A 26,783-nucleotide genomic window follows, 5' to 3' on the forward strand; every position below is an offset into this window, starting at 1 on the left:
AATGTTCCCACAACCTATGGACTCACTTTCAAGTACTCTTCATCTCATGGTCTCAATTTTTATTGCTTATTTATTTATATTATTATTATTATTATTTATTATTATTTCTTCTTTCTTTTTGTATTTGCAGCTTGTTGCCTTTTGCACACTGGTTGTACACCCAGTTTGTATGGTCTTTCATCAATTCCATTATGGCTATTGGATTTAACAAGTATCCCCACAAGAAAATTAATCTCATGGTTGAATATAGTGACATATATGTACTTTGATAATAAATTTACTTCAACCTTTTGACTTTGAAATCTATTTACAGTTGGTCATGTCACTGCTTTCTACCCTCAGGTTCCTGAGTCTCCCTGGCCAAAGCCATCACTGCCAAGTACTGAAATGCAACCAGTACTGTTACTACTGCTGCATCTGTGGAATGTACGTATATCTCAGCAGCTTAGTGCAGAGAGGACCTCACTGTTAGTTATTTGCATGCTCTGCAGACTTTGGAAGGTATCTAAACAGCCTGAAGCTACCCTGTCAGTCTCAATGTCAATGGTGTATCCTCTTCAGTAGCCACAAAAATAACAAACCAACAGGATGTGCTCTTGGTTTGAATATGTTCCAAACACTACGTGATGTTTTGAGCTCCAATTTATTTGGACAGGCAGTAATAAGTTTGCAATTAGCAATGTAATTAGGCGCACAACTGATGCTGGGAAAACGTTGGAAGCACTAATGCAGATCCCTACAGGAAGTGCACTGTCCATATTTACAATTACAGCAATTTCACACAAGAATGATAGCAATTTACTATGTCATCCTATTTCTATGCAGCAATTTCCCTGAAATTGCTTGACATCACGCTAAATGAATTGGTCAAAAATCCAACTTTGGTAAACGGGAATCCTCTGCAGCATCATTCATACTGAAATTTGACTTGGACAGCATGAGTATCATATTCACCTAGTAATAAGAAGTCCAAGAAAAACTCTAAGCAAACATCTAAAGATTTTAAAAAAAATCCATTTCAGTGCAGAAGAAACAATCTGATATTAGGACTAGACAAGGTACTGTTAGTGTTATAATTAGTCAAATACATAACCAAAACACATTTTTATCAGATTATTAAAAGGCAACTGAGATTGATAGGCTTAGACATATGTCTGGAGATGGTCTTGCCTTTGATAACTCTTCTGGTAGTAATAACAGACAATAGCAATGGAGAAAAGAATGATGAAATGTTGTAAAACTGCATCCCATTACTGACACTGAGGCAACTATAACTTCAGGTTGAGGGATGTTTTGGCAAAACTTGACATGCAATGTGAATATTACAATCCTCAAAGCATAATAAAGTGGGCTAAGATATGGTCATGCCCTTTATCAATATAGCAAAGGTCTCCAACTTTGTGGGGCATAAATTAATTACCATACCTCTACTCTTTGTGAGAAACAAAGGATTTAACATCACAACAGAAGTACAAAATCACATAAGCTCACTCTTGACAGAAGGAAGTGAAGCTAGGATTCTCATTATCTCTCATACTTTTTAACATTGCTATGGAAACTCTTGTGTTCATTAGAAACTGAGTGAGTAAGCTATTATTTCAAAAAATTAGCTAAAAGGCTTTTACTAAAGATATTATTTGCAACATTTTGATACAGCTAAAAATGTTGCTATTTTAAACCATAAGACATGGGAGCAGAATTAGGCCGTGTGGCCCATCGAGTCTGCTCCGCCATTCAGTCATGGCTGATCCTTTTTTGCTGTCCTCAGCCCCATGCCCTGGCCTTCTCTCCATAACCTCTGATGCCATGGCTAATGAAGGACCTATCAATCTCTGCTTTAAATACACGCAACAACCTGGCCTCTACAACTGCCTGTGGTAACAAATTCCACAAATTCACCACCCTCTGGCTAAAGAAATTTCCCCACATGTCTGTTTTAAATGGAAGACCCTCTTTCCTGAGGCTGTGCCCTCTTGTCCTAGACTCCTCCACCATGGGAATCATCCTGTCTACATCTGCTCTGTCTAGGCCTTTCAACATTCAAAAGGTTTCAATGAGATCCCCCCCCCCCCCACCGCATCCTTCTAAATTCCAGCGAGTACAGACCCAGAGCTATCAAACATTCCTCAAATTATAACCCTTTCATTTCCAGAATCATCCTTGTGAACCTCCTCTGAACCCTCTACAATGCCAGCACATCCTTAGATGAGGAGCCCAAAACTGTCCACAATACTCAAGGTGAGGCCTCACCAGTGCCTTATAAAGTCTCAGCATCACATCCCTGCTCTTGTATTCGAGACCTCTTGAAATGAATGCTAACGTTGCATTTTAGAGTCATTACAGGTTTACAAATTAATGTTAATAAGATGGTTAGATTCCATATGACAGATATGGCATCTAAGTTTATTTTTCATGTGTTCGATAGCTGGATTGCTGATGTTCAATGACTATAGATGATCGAGCTTGGAGGCATCATAAGTTGATCCCTAAATCAGCATAGTCAGGGAGCAGTGGTTAGTAATCAGAGATAAATTAAATATTTGGATTAAAACTCAATGGATTAGAAATTTTAAGAACATATATGACACCTACATTTTACTATCAAGTTACTTTAATGGACGTATGCCAAAATAATTTAGTAAATCTGAATTTTCTGATGAAAATTTCCACTGAGGGTTTTCCTCGTTGGCTGACGGTAACTAGTGTTGTTCTGCAGGGGTTGATGTTGGGACCTCTTCTTTTCACATTGCACATCAATGATTTGGATGATGGAATTGATGGCTTTGAGTTTATAGATGATACAAAGATAGGTGAAGGGGGTAGGTAGTGCTGAGGAAACACAAAAACCTGAGAAAGTATGATCTAATACAATGGATTGGAGTAAGTTGAATGACAGCAAGGAACTTTATGAGAAGGCTGAAATAGAAGAGTATGTGCAGTAACTTGCTCCAAAGTCTGAGGTGTGAGATTAGAAACCAAGCCATTCAGAAAATAAATCAAAACCATTTGAGCTAATACTGAAGGAAGTCATTGGACTGCCGTCCATCTAGAAGATGCACAATTAACATAGAAAAAACCATATATTAAGCAGAGAAATAAAGAGAGATAGAGATTTTCCACAGGCCTCCTTGTGGCACATAGGGATACATTTTCTAAATTTCTAATATCACGTTATTAGAAGAATGAGGGGGATCTTATTGAAACCTATTGAGTATTGAAAGGCCTTGATAGAGTTGATGTGGAGAGAATGTTTCCTGTAATGGGGGAGTCTAAGACCAGATGGCACAGCCTCTGAATAGAAGGACATCGCTTTAGAATAGAGATTGAGGAATTTCTTTAGCTAGAGTCTGGTGAACCTTTGGAATTCATTGCCACAGGCGGTTGTGGTGGCCACGTCTTTGGGTATATTTAAAGTGGAGGTTGACAGGTTCTTGATCAGTAGGAGCGTCAAACGTAATGGGGAGAAGGCAGGAGAATGGGGTTCAGAGAGTTAATAAATCAACAATGATGAAATGGCAGAGTACACTTGATGGGCTGAATAGCCTAATTCTGTTCCTATGAATTATGGTCTTATGGTCTTAAATTTAATACTCAAAGAAAATCTTCAATTATCTGTACATGTCAGGTTAAGTGAAATGAAGAACAAATAGGTTTATTCAACAGAGAACCATGGGGTCAGGTTGAACTTATAATGCAGCATAAATAGATGCAATTGCTAAAATAACACTAAAGAATAATTTACTTGTGACAGAGAAAACGCTGATTTGTTAAAGCCTGATATATTTCAAGACAACATATTCATACCACACCACAAATGTCAAAATACTCTCTGAAAGTCAAAGGGACAATGATATCTTAAATATAATTTGTTCTTTGGTAGTACTAGAAGTTTATTCATCCTACTCTTCCAACAAAATCAATAATCTTTCAAGCAGCATAAGTTACTGTGTTTCGATCTCTATTCTGTGATCATAATTCCACTGATTTTGCTGAGAGGAGCTTGTTGCCAATTCTTGCTGTTCAGATTCCCCTTTTCCTTATACTTACCTGGTTCAAATCCATAAAGTCTAACTTGCTGACCATGAGCATCTTGGACTTGATTGACAAGGCCCTGTGAGGCATTTGGGTCTAGCATGACTTAAAGTTACATGGAAAGGCCTGATAAAAGTCCACCCACCACTGCAAATCTGTCACGAAAGTCTTTGACAGGCAACCAATTAATCATCCCACAGGTTTGCATTCTAACAATGCTATTAATGTTTGGAATGCTTTTCAATATCCTTAACATTCAGAAATCCATTTCATAGAAATTTTTCCTCAACTTTGTTTTCATCCTGTGTGGACCATTTATGAGTTATTTCATATCATTGGGTAAGACATGGCATGAAAGGATGAAAATATATAGCCTTTAAAGATTCCTTATTGAAAATCTGTATGAAGAACAAAGTTAAGCTCCATAGTTGTTTCTGGATGAAAAGAGAATTGCTTCCTGCAATTCTTTGCCATTGAAAGGTTTAAGAGTTTTGTCATACCAATATCAAGAATAGCTATGTTTTGACCAACTGATGTTTTATAGATTTATAACTTGTAATTTTTAACATATTAAAATTTTTATACATCTTTTACTACTAAGCTGGGTGTTTTATCTGAAAGCAGATTTATCTCTTTAATTTATCTTTCTAATGTTTTGAGTTCTGTTTTAGTAAATTTAGGTTTCTATTATTACCTCAATACATCAAATAATGACAAATACAATTATAATTCTTCTTTCGAGTACCTGCTTCTGTATGCATACAAGCTCAAATTTGGCTCTGTTCTTCAACTATTATCTCCCCAAAAACCCATGTAACACCATTCTGAAACTTCCAAATATCTATGACATGTTCGAGGCATATTAAAGCTCAAATTGGGCTTTGGGCTATTGTGATTCATAGCACCTAAGTGGAACTGTCAACCTTGTTTAAAACCAGATGTTCTGCATCTAAGATCTCTCACCCCCAGCCACCTCAACTCCACCCACAACTATTATACTAGAGCTGCATATACAGGAATCAAGAAGTTATTTATTAAACAAATGTCACATGACAGTTAATGTCACTACTGTGCTTAAAATGCATATGGATTACACTCGCAGAACTGCTTGAAAGCTATCAAACATGCTACAAACTACTGATTACCATTCACAACTGCTAATCAATGGACTCATGTTGCCTACAGAAACAAAAGCGACACAAATGAATTTACAGGTTTTTGACTTCTTTTCAGAGATGTTATTAATATAGAGATTACCTGGTATCACAATCCCATATTATAGCAGGTGTTTGCTACTGAAATCAGTTACAAGCAGTGTCCCAAAGATCACAATGAATTCTACTTCCTCCCATGTTTCAACAGAACTCATTGAGCAACCAGAGTTTGCAGGTCCTGAAGCCCTTCGCCTCTCGTTTCTCGCCACTTGCAGCATGCAACAGCCCAGGAATGTTCAACCTGTAAGGAAGTATTAAAATATGACAATAAATGTAAACATACGTTTATCTCATACATCCCCCAAAAAACTAAAAAGTGTGAACTATCTGTGTATAAGGAGGAGAAGCAGGCAGATGGGCTGTCCCAGCTCTCGGTCTCCATGGATGCTGAGCTCTGGAACTAGTGCAATCTGAAATTTGTGTGCACAACAATAGCTGCCTTCACATCACATCATCAAAGATCATGGCTTGGTGTGACAACTGCTCTACCTGAGAACTTAAGAAATAACAGAGAGTTGCGGACACAGCTCAGCACATCACAAAAAACGGTCCTGCCAAAGGGTTTCGGCCCGAAACGGTCACTGTACTTTTTTCTATAGCTGCTGCCTGGCCTGCTGAGTTCCCCTCAATTCCCATTCCAGCAAAATGGAGAATGATGTAAGGCTTAATCTCAGGTTATCTTTCTGATGGAACGTGAGAACAGCATCTTTGCAAAACAAAACAGTACTCAAGGAAATGCAGCCACTATCACCATCACTGAGCGCATTTTAAAGACAGATTGTTTTCCATGATCAGTTCGCTTGCCTTCAGAGGTCGGGGAGATGTTGGAGAACATTACTGAGGGTGAGGTTTTGGGGTACTTTAAGCACATGATAAAATAGACCAAAGTCAACGTGGTTTCCTTAATGAGAAACCTCACCTGACTATTATTCTGTTGGAATTCTTTGAGGAAATAACAGGCAGGATAGGCAAAGGAGATTCAGTGGATGCTGTTTGCTTGGGTTTTCAGAAGGCATTTGACAAGATGCCGTACATGAGGCTGCTTAACAAGATAAGAACCCATGATCTTACAGCAAAGATACTAGCATGCATAGAAGATTGATTGGCCGGTAGGAGGCAAAGATGGGGATAAAGGGGGTCTTTTGTGTTTGGTTGCTGGTGACTAATGTTGTCGATGTTGGGACCTCTTCTTTTCATGTTATATGTCAATGATTTGGATGATGGAATTGATGTCTTTGAGCCGAGTTTACAGACGATACAAAGATAGATAGAGGGGCAGGTAGTGTTGAGGAAACAGGGAATCTGCAGAAAAACTTGGGACAATACTATATAGTACAATGGATTGCAGTAAGTTGAAAGAGAGCAAAGAACTTTATGTGAAGGTTGAAATACAAGGGATGTGCAGGAACTTGTTCCTGCCTGATGTGTGAGATTGGCAAACAAATCACTTACAAAAGAAATCAAAACCCTGTAATCTAATATTGAAGGATCCTTCCATCTAGAAGATCCAAGTTTAACGTAAGCCATATATTAAGGAGAGAAATAAAATGGGATAGACATTTTCCATGGGCCTCTGTATCACACAGGGGTACGTTTTCTAAATTTCTAGCACCATGTTAGCTGACAGGATTTAAACATTTAGAATGCAAGATAAAAGTTCTCAGCTGAAATCTCTTGCTCATTGATGACTATTTTATTATTCTCACTTTGTTAGCAAGATAAGTTCCTGTGTTTACAGAATTCCAGTCAGTTATTTTCAGGTGTTATATTGTTGAATTACTGATGAACTTTTAATTGGATATCTTAGTTGACAAGATTATGTTACAGTATAGATTGACAAAATATATTGGTTTTGTATTTGTAAAACCATGTTGGTTTCTTGCACACATTTATTGCAAAAAAACTGTGGACTCAACCTTAGAATCTTAAGATATAGAAGAAAATTAGGCCATTTGGCCCATGTGCCATTCCTGACTTATTGTCCCTCTCAACCCTATTTTCCTACCTTCTTCCTGTAACCTTTGATACCCATACTAATCGAGAACTTAGGCTATTGATAAAAACCACAATGCTGAATTTTGGTTATGACTTTTCAGAAATATCGGAATCAAAAATCAGACAAAAGCATCTCAGTATAACTCAAATATCAATTAATAGGATTAATAGAGCAACCATGCAAATTACACGTCCATTGAAAGTTACATTTGGTGCAGGTACGGAAGACAAATGCATTGCTAGCATTCATTTCAAGAGGACTAGAATATAAAAGCAAGGATGAAATCCTGAGGCTTTATAAGATATTGGATGGACCATGCTCGGAGTACTGTGAGCTGTTTTGGGCCTCTTATCTAAGAAAGAATGTGCTGATATTGGAGAGAGTGCAGATGAGGTTCATAAAAATGATCCTGGGAATTAAAACGTTAACATACTGTATGAGGAGTGTCTGATGCCTCTAGGCCTGCTGTCTAGGTTTATAGGCTGCAGTTTAGAAAAATAAGGGGGATCTCATTGAAACCTATTGAATATTGAAAGGCCTAGTCAGAGTGGATGTGGAGAGGATGTTTTCAATAGTGGGAGAGTCTAGGACCAAAGGGAACAGCATCAGAAAACAAGGACGTCCATTTAGAATAGAGTGAGGAGAAATCTTTCAGCCAGGGTCTGGTGTATCTGTGGAATTCATTGCCACAGGTGGCTGTGAAAGCCAAGTCATTGGGTTTATCTGAAGAGGCTCATAGGTTATTGATTAGTAGGAGCATCAAAGGTTACAGGTGTTAGAGCGATTTTTGCACATTTACATTTAGCAAATGACTTCGGACACCACTCTTTGGGTCTGAGTATAAATTGTGTATTTACTTTGGAGTACAGCTCTGAAACAATGGGTTCTTAAAATCTGTGAATCCCAGACCAGACAATGCTGATTAAAATTCATCTGGATGTCTGTGGTGTGGGGGTGAATCGAGAGGTATGAAGTTTGTCTGTAGTTTCAAAGAAAGCATTGTAGATACATTGTCCTTTAGTACATAAAATATCAAGCCCAATGCTGGGCCAGCCAGACCTTTCCACCGAAAGTGTCTGCATATGATCCCTGCTGGATCTTGTTTTGTTGAATAAGGAACCTGCTTCATAGCTGCCAGTACTTTTCGCCGGTGACTTCATTCATGCAACAGCAACAGGAAAAGAGTGGGAGAATGGGGTTGAGAAGGATAATAAATAGGCCATGATGGAATAGCAGAGCAGACTTGATGTGCTGAATGGCCTAATTCTGCTCCTATGTGTTATGGTCTGATGGTCGTAAACTTAATACTCAAAGTTAATCTTTTATGATCTGTACAAGTCAGGCTAAATGAAACAAAGAACAAATAGGTTTATTCAAAAGGGAACCATAGAGTCAGGCTGAACTCATAATGCAGCATAAATAGATGCAACTGATAAAATAACACTAAAGAATAATTTACTTGTGACAGAGAGAACACCGATTTGTTAAAGCCTGCTATATTTCATGACAACAGATTCATGCCATACCACAAATGTCAAAATACTCACTAAAAGCCAAAAGAACAATGATATCTTAAGTGTAATTTGTTCTTTGGCAGTTCCAGTATTCTATTCATCCTACTCTTTCAACAAAATCAACAATCTTTCAAGCAGCATAAGGTAGAGTTTTGAACTTTATTCTGTGATCTTAATTGCAGTGAATTTGCTAAGAGGAGCTTGTTGTCCATTCTCATGGTTCAGATTCCTCATTACCCTTCACTTATTTGCTTCAGATCCAAAATGTCTAACCTGCATCCTGAACATGATTGGCAAGGCCCAGTGAGGCATTTGAGCCTAACATGACTTAAAAGGGCCTAACAAAAGCCCACCCACCAACCCAAATCTGGTGTGAAATTCTTTGACAGACAACTAATTAATTATCCCCATGGTTTACATGCTATTAATGTTTGGAACGCTTTTCAGTTTCCTTGACATTCAGAAATCGTCCATTTCCTAGAAATTCATGTATATGTTTTCCCTCAACTTTGTTTTTATACTGTGTGGGCCATTTCTGAGTTAATTCACATCTTTCTGGAATTTCAACTGGATGCATCTCGGATGAAGAACTTCTGCATTAGGATGATTCCATTTCAGCTCAGTAGGGACCAATGTAGGTAAACAAATCACCTTGAGAATGACTGAGGGCAATTGTTGCTGGGATAATCATTTTCAAAATACAGCAGTAAATTTGTCCCATTTTTTCTTTTAACCTTTGTGAACCCCAACCTCACCCCACCATTCTTTCAAGGACCAGAAATGAATTTTCGTACCACCTGTTTCAAATTCTACTGTCCCTAGATGTTCCAAGACCCTCAAACATTAAGTGACATGGCCTGAGGAGATGTTGTCCTTTCTAAAACAAAACGCACTTATATGCTAGTTCATCATGTCACTTAATGATGAGTCATTAATGATCATCCATCTTATTAGGGAGCTTAATGTAAAGGAACCCTTAGGAGGCAGTGGACATAATATGATTGAATTCATGCTGCAATTTGAGAGAGAGAGAAGCACAAGTCAGATGCATCAATATCGCAATGGAATAAAAGGAGTTACGGAGGCACGAGAGTGGAGCTTGCCCAGATGGATTGGAGGGGGATACTGATGGGGATGATGGCAAAACAGAGGTGGCTGAAGTTTCTGGGAATAGTTCAGAATAGCTCCGGGCATAGTTCAGGAAAGCACAGGATAGACATGTCAACCGAAGAAGTTCTCAAGCAGCTGGGCTAGGCAATCATGGCTGACAAGGGAAGTTAAGGACTGTATAAAAGCCAAGGAAAGGCTTTTGTATGTAGCAAAATATATGTTTTGTATGTTAATCTAGCTAAAATGAGTGGGAAGTTGGATGACCGGGAAATTTTTGAAATCCAACAAAAGACAACTAAAAAAATGCTATAAGAAGGGAAAAGATGAACTATTAGGGCAAACTATCCAATAATATAAAGCAGGATACTAAAAGATTTTTCAGTTATATAAAGAATAAAAGGGAGGTGAGAGTTGATATTGGACCACTGGAAAATAATGTTGGTGAGGTAGTAAGAGGGGACAAAGAAATAGCAGATGAACTTAATAAGTACTTTGCTTTCATCTTTAATGTGGAAGACACTGGCTGTATACCAGAGATTCATGAGTCACAGAGTAGGAGTGAGTGCCATTGCTATTACAAAGGAAAACGTGGTAGGCAAACTGAAAGGTCTGAAGGTGGGTAAGTCACCTGGACCAGATGGACTACATCCCAGAGTCCTGAAAGATGTTGTTGAAGAGATAATGGATGACATTGGTCATGATCATTCAGGAATTACTTGATTCTGACATGGTCCAGGAGGACTGGAAAATTGCAAATGTCACTCCACTCATTAAGAAGGGAGGAAGACAAAGAGAGGAAATTATAGGCCAATTAGCCTATCTTCAGTGGGTGGGAAAGTGTTGGAGTCCATTATTAAAGACAAGGTTTCAGGGTACTTGGAGACTAATGATAAAACAAGTCAAAGTCAGCATGTTTTCTGTAAAGGGAACTCTTTCCTGACAACTCTGTTGGAGTTCTTCAAAGGCTGGATGTTATTTACTTGGATTTTCAGAAAGCATTTGAAAAGGTACCTCACATGAGGCTGCTTAACAAAATAAAATCCTATGGTGTTACAGGAAGTATACTGGCATAGATAGAGGAATGGCTGACAGGCAGGAGGCAGTGAGGGGGAATAAAGGGGTCTTTTTCTGGTTGGCTGCCAGTGACTAGTAGTGTTCTTAAGGGGTCAGTATTGAGATCGCTACTTTTCACATTGTTTGTCAGTGATTTAGATAATGGAGTTAATGGCTTTGTGACAAAGTTCCCAGATGATACAAAGATAGGTGGAGGGGTAGGTAGTGTTGAGGAAGCAATGTGATTGCAGCAGCACTTAGACAAGCTGGAAAAATGGGCAAAAATATGGCAGATGGAATACAGTGTTGGGAAATGTATGATAATGCATTTTGGTAAAAGGAACATAGTGCAGATTATTACCTAAATGGGAATAAAATTTAAACATCAGAAGTGCAGAGGGACTTGGGAGTCCTCGTGCAGGACTCCCAAAAGATTAATTCACAGGCTGGGTCTGTGGTAAAGAAGGCAAGCGCAATGTTGGCATTTATTTCAAGGGGAATAGAATACAAAAACAAAGAGATAATGCTGAAGCTTTATAAGACACGAGTCAGGCTGAACTTGGAGTGTTGTCAACAGTTTTGGGCCCCTTATCATAGAAGGGATGTGTTTTCATTGAAGGGAGTCCAGAGGAGTGTTTGGCAGCTTTGGGCCTGTACTCACTGGAATTTAGAAGAGGGTGCGGTGGGGGGGACATCTCACTGAAACCTACTGAATGTTGAAAGGACTTGATAAGGTGGATGTGGAGAGGATGTTTTCTCTTGTGGGGGTATCCAGAACTAGAGGGCACAGCCTCAGAATTCAGGGGCAACCTTTTAGAACAGAGGTAAGGAGGATTTTTTTTTAGCTAAAGAATGGTGAACAATGGAATGCTCTGCCACAGACTGTGGTGGAGGCCAAGTCCATGGGTATATTTATAGATTCCTGGTTGGTGGGGCAGATGTATGGGGTTGAATGGGATCCAGGATCAGCCATGATGAAATGGCAGAGCAGATTTGATGGGCTGAATTTTCTAATTCAGCTCTTATGTCTTATGGTCTTATCCATCATTAAGGACCCTTACCATCCACCACATGCCCTCTTCTCATTACTACCAGAATGGAGGAGGTAGAGGAGCCTGAAGGCCCACGAACAATGTTTTAGGAACAGCTTCTTCCCTCTGCAATCAAATTTCTGAATGAGCTATGAACCCATTACTCCACCTCGGCATTCCTTTCTTGCACTATTTATTCACTGTTATTGTTACTTATAGTCATTTGTTACGATACTGCTGCCCCAAAACAATGCTTTTCATGACTTTTGTCAGTAATTTTAAACCATTTCGAATTCAGAAACCATTGCTGCTGTACTTTTATGGGTGGAGCCTTTGATGATCTAGATGCATGAAGGTTGTCAGTTGCAGGTTACAGAAAACGGTATCTGTTTTGCAATAACATAAACTTTCTAAAGTATAATTGGGTTTATCTGAAAAATGTCACTGTTGTAATACAGGAAACATGGCTACAAATTTGCGTAGAGGAAGTGGCCACAAAACCAATGTGTCAATGATCAGATAAGTTATATCATTGTTGTGGTTTTAGATGTAAACATTGGATATTGAGAAGATTCTTCTGCAATCAGAACCTTTTACAACCACCTGAGTGCACTTACGATCAGGTGTAACAACCTTACCAGTTGTTGAGGTCAAGCAATACATAGAGCAGTACAACACAGGGGGGAGAGAGAAGAGAAATGTAGATGTAATTGGGGATAGTATAGTCAGGTGACTAGTCACAAGGATTAAAGTCAAGAATGCTGAATTGTCTGCCAGGTGTCCAGGTTTGGGACATCTGATCTGCAGAGGAACTTGGAGTGGGAGAGGAAAGATTCAACTGTCATGATCCATGTGTGCACCAACAACGTAGGAAGAACAAGGAAAGAGGTTCTACTAGGGATTAAATTAAAACGCAGAACCAAAAAGGAAATAATCCGTGGACTGTTCAGAATCAGGTTTAATATCACAAACAAGAGAAAATCTGCAGATGCTGGAAATCCAAGCAACGCACGCAAAATGCTCAGCAGGCCAGGCAGCATCTGTGCAAAAGAGTACAGTCGATGTTCCTGGTGAAGAGTCTCGGCCTGAATCTTTTCCATTGTTGTTGCCTGGCCTGCTGAGTTCCTCCAGCATTTTGTGCATGTTGCTCACGTTTAATATCACCGGCATATGTCATGCAATTTGTTGTTTCGTGGCAGGAATTAATTGCAATACATGTAAAATAAAACTATAAATCACAAGACGAGTTGCAATATGTTACATGAGCCACATGCAGTTTGGCAAAATTGAGATCAAAAAGTTAAATGTATGATCAGATTTGGTGTGGGAGAAGTGGGTTTGAACAAGCAACATCTTTGTAAATTTTCTCTGCATTCTTTCAACCATGATTACGTCTTTCCTGTAGGCAGGTGACCAAAACTGCATATAGCACTCCAAATTAAGCCTCATCAATGTCTTGTACAATTTCAACATAACATCCCATTTTCTGCACTCAATACATTGATTTATGAAGGTTAACGTGCCAAAAGCTTTCTTTACGATCCTATCTACATGTGACGTCACTTTCAATGAATTATGTACCTGTATTTCTACATCCTTTCGTTCTACCACACTCCACAGTGCCCTACTGTTCACCAAGTAGGATCTACCTTGGTTGGTCCTACCACAGTGCAAAACCTCGCACTTGTCGGCATAAAATTCCATCTGCCATTTAGCTGATACAGATCCCTCTGCAAGCTATAATAGCCTTCCTCGCGATACACTATACCCCCAATCTTGGTGTCATCCACAAATTTGCTGATCCAGTTAACCACATTATCATCCAGATCATTGATAGAAATGATGGAGCCCAAGAGAAGGAATTTGTAGAATGCCTATGAGACACCATTTAGAGATTATCATCAAGTCCACTGGAGTGGATTCTGGATATCTTTACCAAATGACTTTACAAATGTGAAGGAGCCTCCACTCTTCTAAGTGGTGGTGAGGGGTTCATTTAAGATTGCAGTGAAATTATTCTGTAGTATCATTAGTATTATTAATATGTAATTATATGTAACTTAAGCTGTCTTTAACAACACTAGAAGTTTAATTTACAAGTTGAGAACAATTTTGAAATTAGTTCCGATATAAAAATGAACAATGTTCTATAAAATGGCATACGGGATTATATTTTCCAATTCCATTCATTCATTTGAACAAATTGAAAATTGCTTACTTGCTTGTATAGAGACAAAACCCAAAAGAAATATGGCAGAGAATTTGCTATGGTTGCATTCTACAGAATGTTTCCACAGAAACACGAAGGGAGAGAAACTGTACAGTCCTGGAAGATACCCAGTGCATGAATAAGCCACTCTGTTTAATATAATGCAGAGATGCTTAACCTTCATGTTCTCACCTCTTCTTCATGATTATATTGAACAGCCAGCACTAGCATGCTGATTTTGCAATAGCATTTAATCAGAGGTTGAATTTCATGAGAACTCAGTGAAAACTGCTACCACTGATTGAACCCATGACTGCATTTTAAAGCTATCACAGGGACTTGACAGAATGATTTCTTCACACAATGTCAAGGAAACCAACCAAATGGAAATTAAGTTCTACTGCACGAATGTCAGACATAGAAATAATGGACATGAAAGTCAGAGTGTATGTTTTCGCTCTGCGATGCATACATGTATATTATGCATTACCTATGCCCTATTTCTCAAATACACCTTCATATCCTCTCCTCAGTGCCTCCAGTACACCTCCCCTTTCTCACTCAGTTCCCTCCTTTCTGCCTCCCTCCCTTTCCCATTCTGAACCCCCAATATTCTTCTTCCTGCTCCACACACCCTCCCTTCACTGCCCCTTCTTCTTTGTTTCTTTATTCTCATACTCACTCAACTGATATCCTCTCCTCACACTCTAACTCACATTGCTGGAGACAGGATCTTCTAATATCTACTGCTGTCATCAGGTAGCTCTGCTGTCACCAGGTGGCCCAGGTCAAAGGCCACCTGACCACCACTCAAATTCTGCTGACCTCAGAAATATGTTGTGTTCCTATGCAATGATATGAAAGCCATTATCTGAATTAACAGGTCCAAAACTGCACAATTACAGAAGCAAGGCTGTCACACCAGCTCCCTTCTCACTTCCCTCACTGTAAAATTCAAAGTTCAGAGTAAATTTTATTATCGAAGTACATATATGTCACTGCATACTACTCTGAGATTCAATTTTCTGTGGTCATACTCAGCAAAATCTATAGAATAGAAACTATAATAGGATCAATGAAAGATCAACTAGAGTGTAGGAGACAACAAACTGCGCAATTCCAAATATGAATAGATAGCAATAAATGACCAGAACATGAAATAACAAGACAATAGGTAATAAAGTGAGATCATTGGCTGTGGAACACCTCAATGGATGGGCAAGTGAGTGTAGCTATCCCCTTTTGTTCCAGAACCTGATGACTGTGGGGCAGTAACTGTTCTTGAACCTGGTGGTGTGAGTCCTGAGGCTCTTGTACCTTCTACCTAATGGCAGCAGTGAGAAAAGGGCATAGCCTGGGTGGTGACGATCTCTGATGAGAGATGCTGTTTTCCTATGACAGTGTTTCATGTAGATGCGCTCAGAGGTTGGGGAGGCCTTTACCCATGATGTTCTGGGCTGAATCCAACACCTATTGTAGAACTTTCTGTTCAAAGGCAGTAGTGTTTCCATACCAGGCCAATCAGCCAATCAATACTGGGACTCGTTTCCAATAAGCTTTTGTTGGAGTGGAGCAAACCAGACCGGAAACTATATATATAAACCTTTGTCCATCTCCACTTTAAAACCAAGTTCATTACAACATCAATCATCAAGTCACCATATGGAATATACTTGTGTTATGTACATATTCCAGCTCGAAGTCATCTCTCACTGAAGTTTATGACAAATAGACCATTAAAAATTTGGAAGACAAAGGTCATCTGCCAGCCTGTAGACCAAATTCCATAGCTTATTGGCCACCACCCAATGAAAGGGGACAACAATGATAAAATTCATTGCTGTCTCGGGCACCCTTTTCTATCTAAGATAAATAGCAATCAACTTAAGTTTGGCAAATGTGTCTTGGTCTACTGAGCCAAAACAAAGAGTAGGCACTCAGATTTTCCTATAGCTCTGAACACCTGAGTGGAAGAGAAAGAGATGACAACATCTACCCTCTGGGACCTATAAAGTTGTAAAGATTATTAATAGTTGCAATGTTGGTGAAGACATTTTTAATTGCCACCCTCTGCCAACTGTACCACTAGTCCTGCACATTAGACAAGCTGTAACCCAAATTCCAGCATTCATCTCCATCAATTATAATGCCTAAGTTAAATTCACATAATCTCATACACTTACCAAAGCTACAAAACTCACCCCATGTACCACGCTGCAGAGCTTCTTCACTCATCTCACCAAAAAAATGTACTTTTCTCTCCTTTCCAAAAGGTGATACAAAATCATTGCTGGGAGCAGGAGAATGACAGTAGCAACCCTATAGTCACTGGTTCACTGGCCTAAAGGAAAGTGTGCTGGTGATTGCTGGAGCATGACTATGAGGCTGAAGTAATTGTAAGTAAAATTATATTAATCTCCTGTTCACTCCGTAGCTCTTCCGCATTCAACAAGCCCCTATAATTTGATTGTCCCAGCCACTGAGTACTAAAGAAACAAATAAGTCACAACCAATTACTCAATTTAACTCTTGCAGTAAACAGATCAGATACCAGCACTCCACAGGCTCTAGAGTTCTATTTACATAGAGGATCTGTACAAAATGAGCCAGTGCAATGGATTGAGGGCAGGATTGGTCATTCATGTTGGGACTTTTCATACAATGAGGTGGCATGAAGTTATCTTCAGAAGACTTGGGTGAGGATGTGACAGATAAAGTCTGAAATTTGTGCCCAACATAAATAAAATGCATGGAGTTCAGCTCCCTAACAGTGTCTTGGCTGGATTTTATCCCTTTCAATAAGACTATAAGACCATAAGATATAGGAGCAGAATTAGGCCATTTGGCCCATCGAGTCTGCTCTGCCATTTCATCATGGCTGATCCACTTGTCCTCTCAGCCCAATCTCCTGCCTTCTCCCCAGATCCCTTCATGCTCTGACCAATCAAGAATCTATCAACCTCTGCCTTAAGTATATGTAACAACTTGGCCTCCACAGCTGCCTGTGGCAACTAATTCCACGGAATCATAATATGGATGTTGTGGCTTGCTTCAGACTCAGATTAATCACAAGACATTAGTGATCATAATGAAATGTTCTGTTTTCACTCACAACCAATACACCCAAGGATTGAATTGCCTTTATTTCTTACATCCTTCATATACATGAGAAGTAAAAATCTTTACGTTACTTCTCTGTTTAAATGTGCAATGTGCAATTTATAGTAAGTTATAATACAACAGGATAGTCAATTAAGCATCAAAACACAACTGTATCAGCATGAATTAATCAGTCTGATAGCCTGTGTAAGAAGCTGTTCCAGAGCCTGTTAATCCTGGTTTTATGCTGCAGTACTGTTTCCCGGATAGCAGATGGTTTGTGGTTGGAGTGACTCGGGTCCCCAATGATCCTTCGGGCAATTTTTATACATCTGTCTCTGTAAATGTCCTGAATAGTGGGAATTCACATCTACAGATGTGCTGGGCCGTCGGCATCACGCTCTGCAGAGTTCTGCGATTGAGGGAAGTACAGTTCCCATACCAGGCAGTGATGCAGCCAGTCAGGATGCTCTCAATTGTGCCTCTGTAGAAATTCCTTAGGATATGGGGATTCATACCAACCTTGTGCTGGGAGCAGCCCGTAAGTGTTGCCACACATTCTGGTACCAATATAGCATGCCCATAATGTTTAATACAACAGCAACACAACACCTAACACAAGCAACAACAACAGAAGAAAACAAGACTCAACAGCAAATAAGCCCCTTTCCCATCCTCCAGAGTTGATCCCTCATTTCAACACTATAGATCGAGCAATCATTCACTATCAGATTTCTGCGGTTTCAGCTTCAATTGCAGTTCAGGTACAACTCTACCCAATCTATGAGGACTACAGGCAAACTCTAGAGCCCATATATTATAGTTCAAATGGGCTTCATTTTGGGAGCAATGACAAGGCAGAGATGTGTTCTCCAATATATTACTTGGATTGCTGAGATACCACATCAGAATTCACTGAGGCAACAATCAGGTGTCCAAAAATTTGGAAAGTGGGACCGAATTGATCAGCTATTACAAGCAGCTGCCACATATTACATTTGAGCTGTTTATACTTTCCACCTAAGTAGAAAGAGATCTTGGCTTATTCTGATTTTTTTTTTGCTAACAGGGGTGTTTTAATGTTAATCCTAAAATAAGGTTTAAATTAAAATATAGGGATGCTGAGAACACTCAGTAGACCTCTTCATGGTCTGCGTTAAAAGAAAACACAACTAGGAATAGGATGCGGGAAATAAAAACATGCAGAAACTAATTGAAACTTGTGTTGTGTGGAGAACATGAGACAAATAAATGACCAACCATTTACAAACAAGCTTCTTTGCTGTGCAACTGTTAAATTTCAAGATTTCTTAAGGCAGATGCAAACACAGAAATTATCATCAGTTCCTATAACTGACTCGAGAAAGAAATTCACTCAATTGATCGAGACTTGTTGCAGTTTATATGCTATTGATCCCTCTCCACCAACTGCCATAACCTATAATAGTCCATTCAGTCGTCCCTCAAACAGAACGGCAGAGGAGATTCTTTCATACTGAAGTTTGTTATTAAAAATAAACCATCTGATCAGTTTTTATTCTATCCCAACTTAGCTAAGTGTCCTCCACACAAAGTTCCAACTGTGGATTTCAAGTCCCAATTGCTAACGTGCAGTCCTGATTTTGTGCTGGAAGACTGAAATTGGGACTAATTAAATAAAACAGGAAAGGCACACCAGAGCAGCAACCAATCTCAACTGATGGTAGGTACACACCGTACTACTGCAGATGCATCCTTTGTTTTTAGAGGAACTGTTAAGAGGGCAATTAGAGGGAGGAAATGAGTTGCATATAAGGCCACCCTGAACTTTTCAGTTCAAAGTGGGATCTATATGTCTGGTTTTCAGATTGAATAACTCTCTTGAGACTTGTTTCTGGGTTTGTTAAGTCCTTCTAAATCATGGGAATTCTTTAGACTGTTGCCAAAAGCCTTAGTAGTTTCCATTTAATTTGCAGAATCCTTTTTTAACATTCTAATATGGACCTTGCCTGTTACCATGGCAATGGAACACTCCACCATTTCAAACTGACATTGTAATCTGTGTTGCATAACAAAAGTCTGTGGCAACCATGGCAACAGAACACTTCAACGTTTTAAAACTAGTACAGTGTCCTAACCTTTATTATATTAGAAGGACTGCTGTAAACAGATAGGACCAAGGAGTTTAAAAATCAGAACCTGACCAAATCACAGAACTTTTGCTGATCCTCATAAAAGTAATGTTTCTTCCTGAAGATACAACTATGAAGGGTGCTCTTTTTAAAATGAAGATGTTAATCTTGGTCTACATCAAAATTGCATTATTGTTTTATTTTGAATGAGTGTGGAGGTTTGTTGCAGTCTTCCATCCTTACTTTTATGTTTTTCATCTTTAAAATTTTTTACCAAGGTATTTAATCTGGTTTTTGGAAGGAAATCATGATCCCACATAATTTTGTTTTAAAATGATCTGGTAATACAAGGTCTCATCAATCTTATCATTCATTTCTACATATAGTTTATACAAGATTATGTCAAACATAATTTCAAATTATATTGCATTCAAGATTGCATTTGAGTCTGGTTGCCACTAACCTGTTAAGCAACAAATCCTGAGAATTATTTCCCTTTTAATCTTGATTTAATTAGAGACCTTAAAGGCAATTATGACAGAGTGACAGAATAATTAGGCAATATCACATTAATTAAACTATTCAAAAATCAATAGAAATATATAGTGGAGCTTGATTCATTATATTCTTTTACATTTACATCAAGACAAAATTACTTATTTAGTAGTAAAACTATATTTCAATAAACAGCCAAAGATCCATTATAAGCATGTCTCAGTCCGAATCCAAGTCAAAGTCCCAGTTTCCTGGAGGATGGAGACTGAAGAAGATGGTCTGTTTTGGGATTAGGGGACTGTGTATGTGGAAGGGATAAATGGGGCTTGTTTTGCTGTTGTTGTTTGGTTACTTGTGTGTTCTGTGTTGTTCTGCCAAGCATTGTGGGCATAAATGTATAGCGACACTTGCAGGTGCCCTCAGTAAACTCTCGAGTGTGTTGATTGTTAACACAAATAATGCATTTCACTGTATGTTTCAATGTATGCATTATAAATAACATCTTGAATCTTAAATTGGAAAAAGTGTATTCTAGTCTGATTATGGTCCACTTGAGAGGTAGGTTTTGTGATCACCAGATTGAAGACAAGGCACTAGGATATGCTCCTGCACTACTGAGAGCAAGCCAAGAGAAAGGTCATAGAGGGAATACAAAGACTGTTCACTTCCATTTCCTTCAAAGATTTTTATGTTGTGATTTATAAAAGTTCTGGAAATAGGAGATAAAAGCACATCTGACCGAGCATAACAGCACAAAACAGAAGGTCAAGTGACAAGTCATCCAGGAGAGTACTGATCTAACATTGGTACTCTAGGATAGGTTGACCCTCTTGGTTCACATAAAACTACACTATACCATCTCCTGCCAAAGGGTCTCAGCCTGAATCATCAGCTGTACTTTTTCCATAGATGCTGGCTGGCCTGCAGAGTTCCTCCAGCATCTTGTGTGTGTTGCTTGGATTTCCAAAATCAGCAGATTTTCTCTTGTTTATACCATCTCCTCCTTGTGTGGACACTTTAAGAACCACTTGTTGTTCTATCCAAGACATGGGGGAATTGAACTGTTTGGAACACACACTGCATAATTTATCCTATTTTATAATCAATTTTGATTGAATTTAACATTTTAACCTTAAATGTTACAAAGGATGGTATTTATTTTCTTAGGTCTATGCTGGTTCTAAGGGGAGCAATCCCATTCTCCCTTTCCCTATTTTCTCTGTAAGGAATTTGTATGTTGTTGACGTAGGTTCCCTCCCACATTCCAAAGATGTACGGGTTAATAAGTTGTGGGCACCCTATGTTGTTGGCTCCAGAAGCATAGCAGCGCATGGTCTCTCTCTCTCTCACACACACACACACACAATATATATATATATATAGGTAGATATTTTTTCTTTTTTTCCACCCCTTATAAGATGGTGTGTATGTATATTTTTCCATCAATCTCGGGTCCTCTACCAGAGGCCTAGGGACTTGAGGGGTCAGCGCAGTACCCTTGATGTTCCTAGTAGTTCACACTTCTGGACGCAGATCTTAGATGTTGTTCCCAAGATTTGTTGGAGCTATTCTCCCAGTCCAGGTGTCACAGCTCCAAGTGCTCCTATCACCACTGGGATTACTCTGGCTTTAACCTTACACATCCTTTCTATCTGCTCTTTCAAGCCCTGGTATTTCTCCAGCTTCTCATATTCTTTCTTCCTCATGTTACTCTCACTTGGGATTGCTACATCTATTACTATTGCTTTGTTTAGTATTACAATGTCTGGTTGGTTGGCCAGTACCTGCTTAGCCGTCTGTATTTGGAAGACTCATAGGATCTTAGCTCTGTCATTCTCCACTACCTGCTCCTACCTTCTTGGGTGTTTTGGTGTTTCCCACTTGGACTTGGGATTGTCCAATCTATATTCAGCGCATATATACTGTACACATACACACACGTACATTAACTTAAATAAGTAGTGTAAAAAGAGAGCAGAAAATGAAAAAAAAAGTGTGGTTGTGTATGTGTGTAGTTGGCATGTGTTTGAGATGTGAGAGAAAACTGGACTACCTGGAGAAAAACCACATGATCTTGGGAAGGGAATGCAAAGTCCATTTAGACCGCACCTGAGGTCAGGATTGAACCTAAATTCCTGGAGGTGCGAGACAGCACTTTCTCACCTTGTTAACCCTAGTACAACAGCTGGCATTAGGATTTAACTGAATTTCCAAGCTGGTGAATCCCTGAGGCATTTCAGGGAATTTGTGGTTTGGGGGTCCCAAATCTCTTCCTTCATTGCTGAATGTCAATAAAAAGAACATAACAATGTTTCATTCTTGCTTGCTGTACTTTGTCCATCCATCTGAATATAATTATAGGAAACATACACATGTAAATACATACAAATAGGGCCATGCATAAACGATTACAAATGCCAGCTTCTATACTGAAGGGTTTTACGGTGTTTGTGGAGATGCAGCATACACTGTGAACTCTTTACTTCCGTTTTTATGACAGTTCAATCTCTCTTTTTTCCATAAAAGACTGCACATGAATAGTGCAGGAGAGCTTTCTAATGCCTGGACCTTGAATAACACTGAGAAGGTCAAGACAGCATAAAGGAATAAAACACAGTGAAATCCAAGGTTTTCTGTTACTTCATGGATTATAATATTATTTTCATTTTGTTTTACACATCCTATTAGCTAACCGGTATCATAACATCACCAACAGCGGTTCAGGTTCAATCTTGCAGACACCTTGGCTGAGAAAGTGCACCAGGACCTTTGCTTCCCTAGGAAGCTGAAGAAATTTGGCATATCCCCTTTGATACTCACCAATTTTTATAGCTACACCATGAAAAGCATCTAATCCAGATGCACTACAACTTGGTATGGCAGCTACTGTGCCTCAGACTGCAAGAAACTAAAAAGAGATATGGACATGGCTTAGCACATCAGATAACCCAATCTCCCCTCTCTGGACTGTCTGTATTTTTTTGCTGCCTCAATAAAGCAGCCAAAACAATCAAATACTCCACCCACCCCAGGCATTGTTTTCCACTGCCCCTCCCATCAGGCAGAAGATTCAAAAGCCTGAAGGGATGTATCACCAAACTCTAGGACGGCTTCTGTCCTGCTGTTATGACTATTGAACAGTCTATTAATTCAATAAGGTGGACTCCTGACCTCACAATCCACTTCATTGCGACCCTCCCCTTTATTGTCTGCCTGCACTGCACTTTCTATGTAACTAACACTTTATTCTGCATCTTCTATTTATTGTTTTCCTTTGTATTACTTTGGTATACTGCTGTGATTAATTGATCTCTTTCTGAGTTCACAGGAAATGTTCGCCAAATCTTTCTGCATTCTCTGGTAATGCTGCACAACCCTTTCTGCGCTAATGCTGAATTGATGAAATTGATGAACTCAGAATGGGTGCATGAAGCAACACCAATGCAGTTGTCAATTTCTGCCCAGGCAACGTAGAGCACCTCTAGTGGGTCTCTTCACATGAATGTTCGGAATTAGTTAATTGACTACAGCCACTGTGCTTACCTGCATTACTTACTGTACAGAATAATTTATGAAAGAGCATCCGGAATCTGCAGGACTTCTGAGAGTATGTCTACAAAAATGTGCTTCAACTTGCCATTGGCCTTGCATTGAATAGCTTATCATGTATGTCATGACCCATCAATGAGGAGATGGTACCCATCCATCCACCATCCTTACAGGACAATCATTTCTAGCAAGCACTGCCAAACTGCAGGCCTGCACCTCTAAGGTACCGCTGTGATTTATGTGACCTGCGGTTTTCTCAAACCTTTTTTTTCTAGATGATAAATAGAAGCTAATGTTTCTCGATGCTGTCTGTAAGTTTGCACATTCTCCCCGTGATTATATGGGTTTCCTCCAGGTACTCTGTTTTTTTTTCCACCATCCAAAGACGTACTGGTCGATAGGTTAATTAGTCATTGTAAATTGTCCTGTGATTAAGCAATGTTTGCTGGGCAGAAGGGCTGGAAGAGCCTTTTCTGCATTGTATCTCAATAAATAAATAAATGAATAAACTCTTAAAAGTATAAGGAAGTCCCATACTGTATCATTACCCTTTTTTAACCTCAGTGCTGGATCACTGATTCACACAGAGTTCAGTATCTTGAATGTTAAAGTTTATGGGAAGTTAAAATGTAAATTCAGGGCAGATTAGAAGCTTCTTATATCTAACTGTGACTTTGTTAGGTGATAACCAAGGTTCAATTGCATATGTTGATGCAGAATAATTAAAACAACTCAGAAATAAGTACAATGTTCTGTCCAATAAAAATGTCAATAATCAGTTATGTAATGTAGTTGTACACTTCAAATACCATGAGTAATACAGCGTTTTCTATTCGTTGAATAATTCATGACGAATAATGTTTTACTGCAATAAGTTGCTACAAATCATTGCAACAGCAGAGTTGATAACACGAACACATTGTAAGATATGAGTCACAAGGAGGTGGTTACCTACATTAGTGTTCATCAACCAAAGGGCAAACCCAGATTGCAGGAATACCCTATCTGCACTCTATATGCTTTCTAGTACAGGTTCTCTGGTAACGTAAAAATCTCAGGGAGGGCACTGCTCTCTAGTTTATCCAATCGGCTATCAGATAACATTTAAAAAACCATAAATGTGCCAATAAGAAAAAGTGATGAAAACATTTCCTATCTGTAATTGGTTTATTTCATTTCTGGCTTTTAACACACCACACATGGCAGGTGGTTGGTTTCTGAAAGCAAATAAAATCACTTAGGCAAAAGAATATTTGTTGTTTTCTTGGGGGCAGGACACAGTTAAAGTAGCAATACAATTATTTTGCTTTCCATTGTGCAGGAGCAGTTAGAAGATTTAGCAGTGAATGTTGACGGGCTCTTGCTGCATGACATCGCTCTGAGGTGGTCGGCGGATCGCAGCCCGAGAGCACCGGCACCGGCACCGGCACCGGGACCGAGCAACAGCCACCGCGGCCAGTCGCGTGCAAGGGTAACTCGGCGCCGTCCCCCCTCAGGCCGGAGATGAAGTGTTTTGCAAGAGGCGGCGAGAAATGAGGAAGCGTTGCTCTAAAGAGGAAAAGAGAAAAAGAAGAAAGGGGAAGGCCTTCACGTGTAGGCCGTGCCTGGCCCTGTCGCCCATGGGCTTTCTCAGATAAGGCGCCGCCGGCATCCGAGGAAGCAGCAGGAAAAAAAAATCCCATCAGGAGGCAGCGTACCCAAGATGGGACTAGGAGGAAGCGGCTGCGTCCAGGTGTCGGCGACTGCGATTGACGACGGCTCGAGTTCATTCGAAAAACGGGATACCTGAAGCTGTAGCAGCGCGAAGGTAAGCTGCTTTGTGGTGGCTGTGTATGTACGAGCTGACCGCCACTGGACGGCCCGGTTTCCTCGGCCCCTCTGACCCTTCGATGTTAAGTGCCCACTTGCCGTTTTGCTATCGCTGTTGTTTTTGCGTTGTTTCCCCAGCGCCGTGTTTTCCGAGGGTCCGTTCAGTTCCCGGTTCAATGGCAGTATGTTACCAGTACCAGTTACCGGTGCTGCCTCTCGACAGGCCGGTACCCAAGCACGTCCTGAGCCGTCGGGGGGCCATCAGCTTCAGCTCCAGCTCGTCCCTCTTCGGCTGCGCCAACCCGAGACTCCTGTCACAGGTAAGCGGAGACCGCCCTCAACTTGCGCCCAGCGCCGTATGTTTTTCCACCAAGTTGTTTCACATCATGATTCTTGCTCACTTGTTCCTACACCATGCTCTACTCGTAATGCCTGCGAAGTTTACAGTAATTCATTTCTTTTGAACTCCTCACATTTGCTATCTTGGTGATAAATCAATGGTACATGGCTTCTATCACTCTTTCGGACGTATTGTATATCTGATTAAATGAATCCGATCATAGTTGTTTTTGTTGCCTTTACTATAAGCTTCTTTGACTCGCGCCCAATTTACGTGTGTAATCGCAAAGCATTGGTATGAGTAAATGCAAATTGTGTGGAGGCATAATACAGTCTATTCGTATTGCGTTCTTGTGAACACGTTCAGAGGGTTGGCGATTTGGTGCATTTGTTGCCTATCTCTGTGTCTGAAAAGACTGTAGTAGGCTTACTGCTTAGTATTGAGAATTGTCCTGCAAAGCTCCATTACAGGGAATTCAATGAACTTTGATTCAACAGTGGTGAAGACTTAGCCATGTGGCCCAATTGTGATGTGTGAATTCAGTGGAGTTAATATGTCAACTCTGAACACAGCCTTGTCAGCTGTGTACTGGGCCAGCATGTCCAGAGAACTTAGCGAGTTGATGTACCCAACCCCTTGTGATGGTAAATGCTATAGCCAAGGTATGCCAGTGATAGAGATTGTTCTGGATAGAGTTAAGATTGCTTCATGCTGTTGGAATCATATTTATCCAAGTATGTTGAAAGAAGTACTCTTTTTGCTTTGTCTTGTAGATGGTAGTAAGACTTGAATGATTCAATATAAACTTATCACTGAATATCTGATCTCTGGCCCACCTTTGTAGCCATAATAGCTTTGTGACCAGTTAGGTTCAATTTCTGGTCAGTGTTGAACTCCAGGATATTGATGATGAAATTCTTAGTGCTAGTTACCTTTCTTTACTTTCAAGGATCATTTTCTTGTGAATAGCCTTTGCCTGATATTTGATACTTAACAGATCAAACCTAAATATCCTCCAAGTACTGCAAGAAAAGGGTAATGTCAGAAGCTAGAACCTTTTCAGTATTTTTTTTTTGTTTCTTTTAGATAGACATGGGGTTCACTGCGGTTCCTGTAACACTGTCCCGTTTGAGAATAGCAAGCTCGGTACTATATGGCATTTTGTCATTTTTGCATTCTGTGTATTTTGGACAGAAATAGGTGTTTACTCTGGCTCGCACC

At 39.7% G+C, this 26,783-nt stretch overlaps 1 protein-coding gene across 3 annotated transcripts in view; it reads left to right on the forward strand.

The window, feature by feature from the left end:
* Window positions 1-24,569: 24,569 nt before the first annotated feature.
* pde7a (phosphodiesterase 7A) overlaps window positions 24,570-26,783 on the forward strand; it is a 134,925-nt gene continuing 132,711 nt past the window's right edge. For 2 of the 3 annotated variants that reach the window (XM_073041496.1, XM_073041506.1), the window contains exon 1: window positions 25,284-25,542. In XM_073041496.1, the coding sequence (XP_072897597.1) occupies window positions 25,303-25,542 (240 nt within the window). In that variant the 5' untranslated portion in view covers window positions 25,284-25,302. Of the gene's footprint in view, window positions 25,221-25,283; window positions 25,543-26,783 lie in introns of those variants that run through there. The other variant, XM_073041515.1, reaches the window with a different exon arrangement.

This window comes from Hemitrygon akajei, chromosome 1 (genome assembly GCF_048418815.1).
Source record: "Hemitrygon akajei chromosome 1, sHemAka1.3, whole genome shotgun sequence".
Taxonomy (NCBI): Eukaryota; Metazoa; Chordata; class Chondrichthyes; order Myliobatiformes; family Dasyatidae; genus Hemitrygon; species Hemitrygon akajei.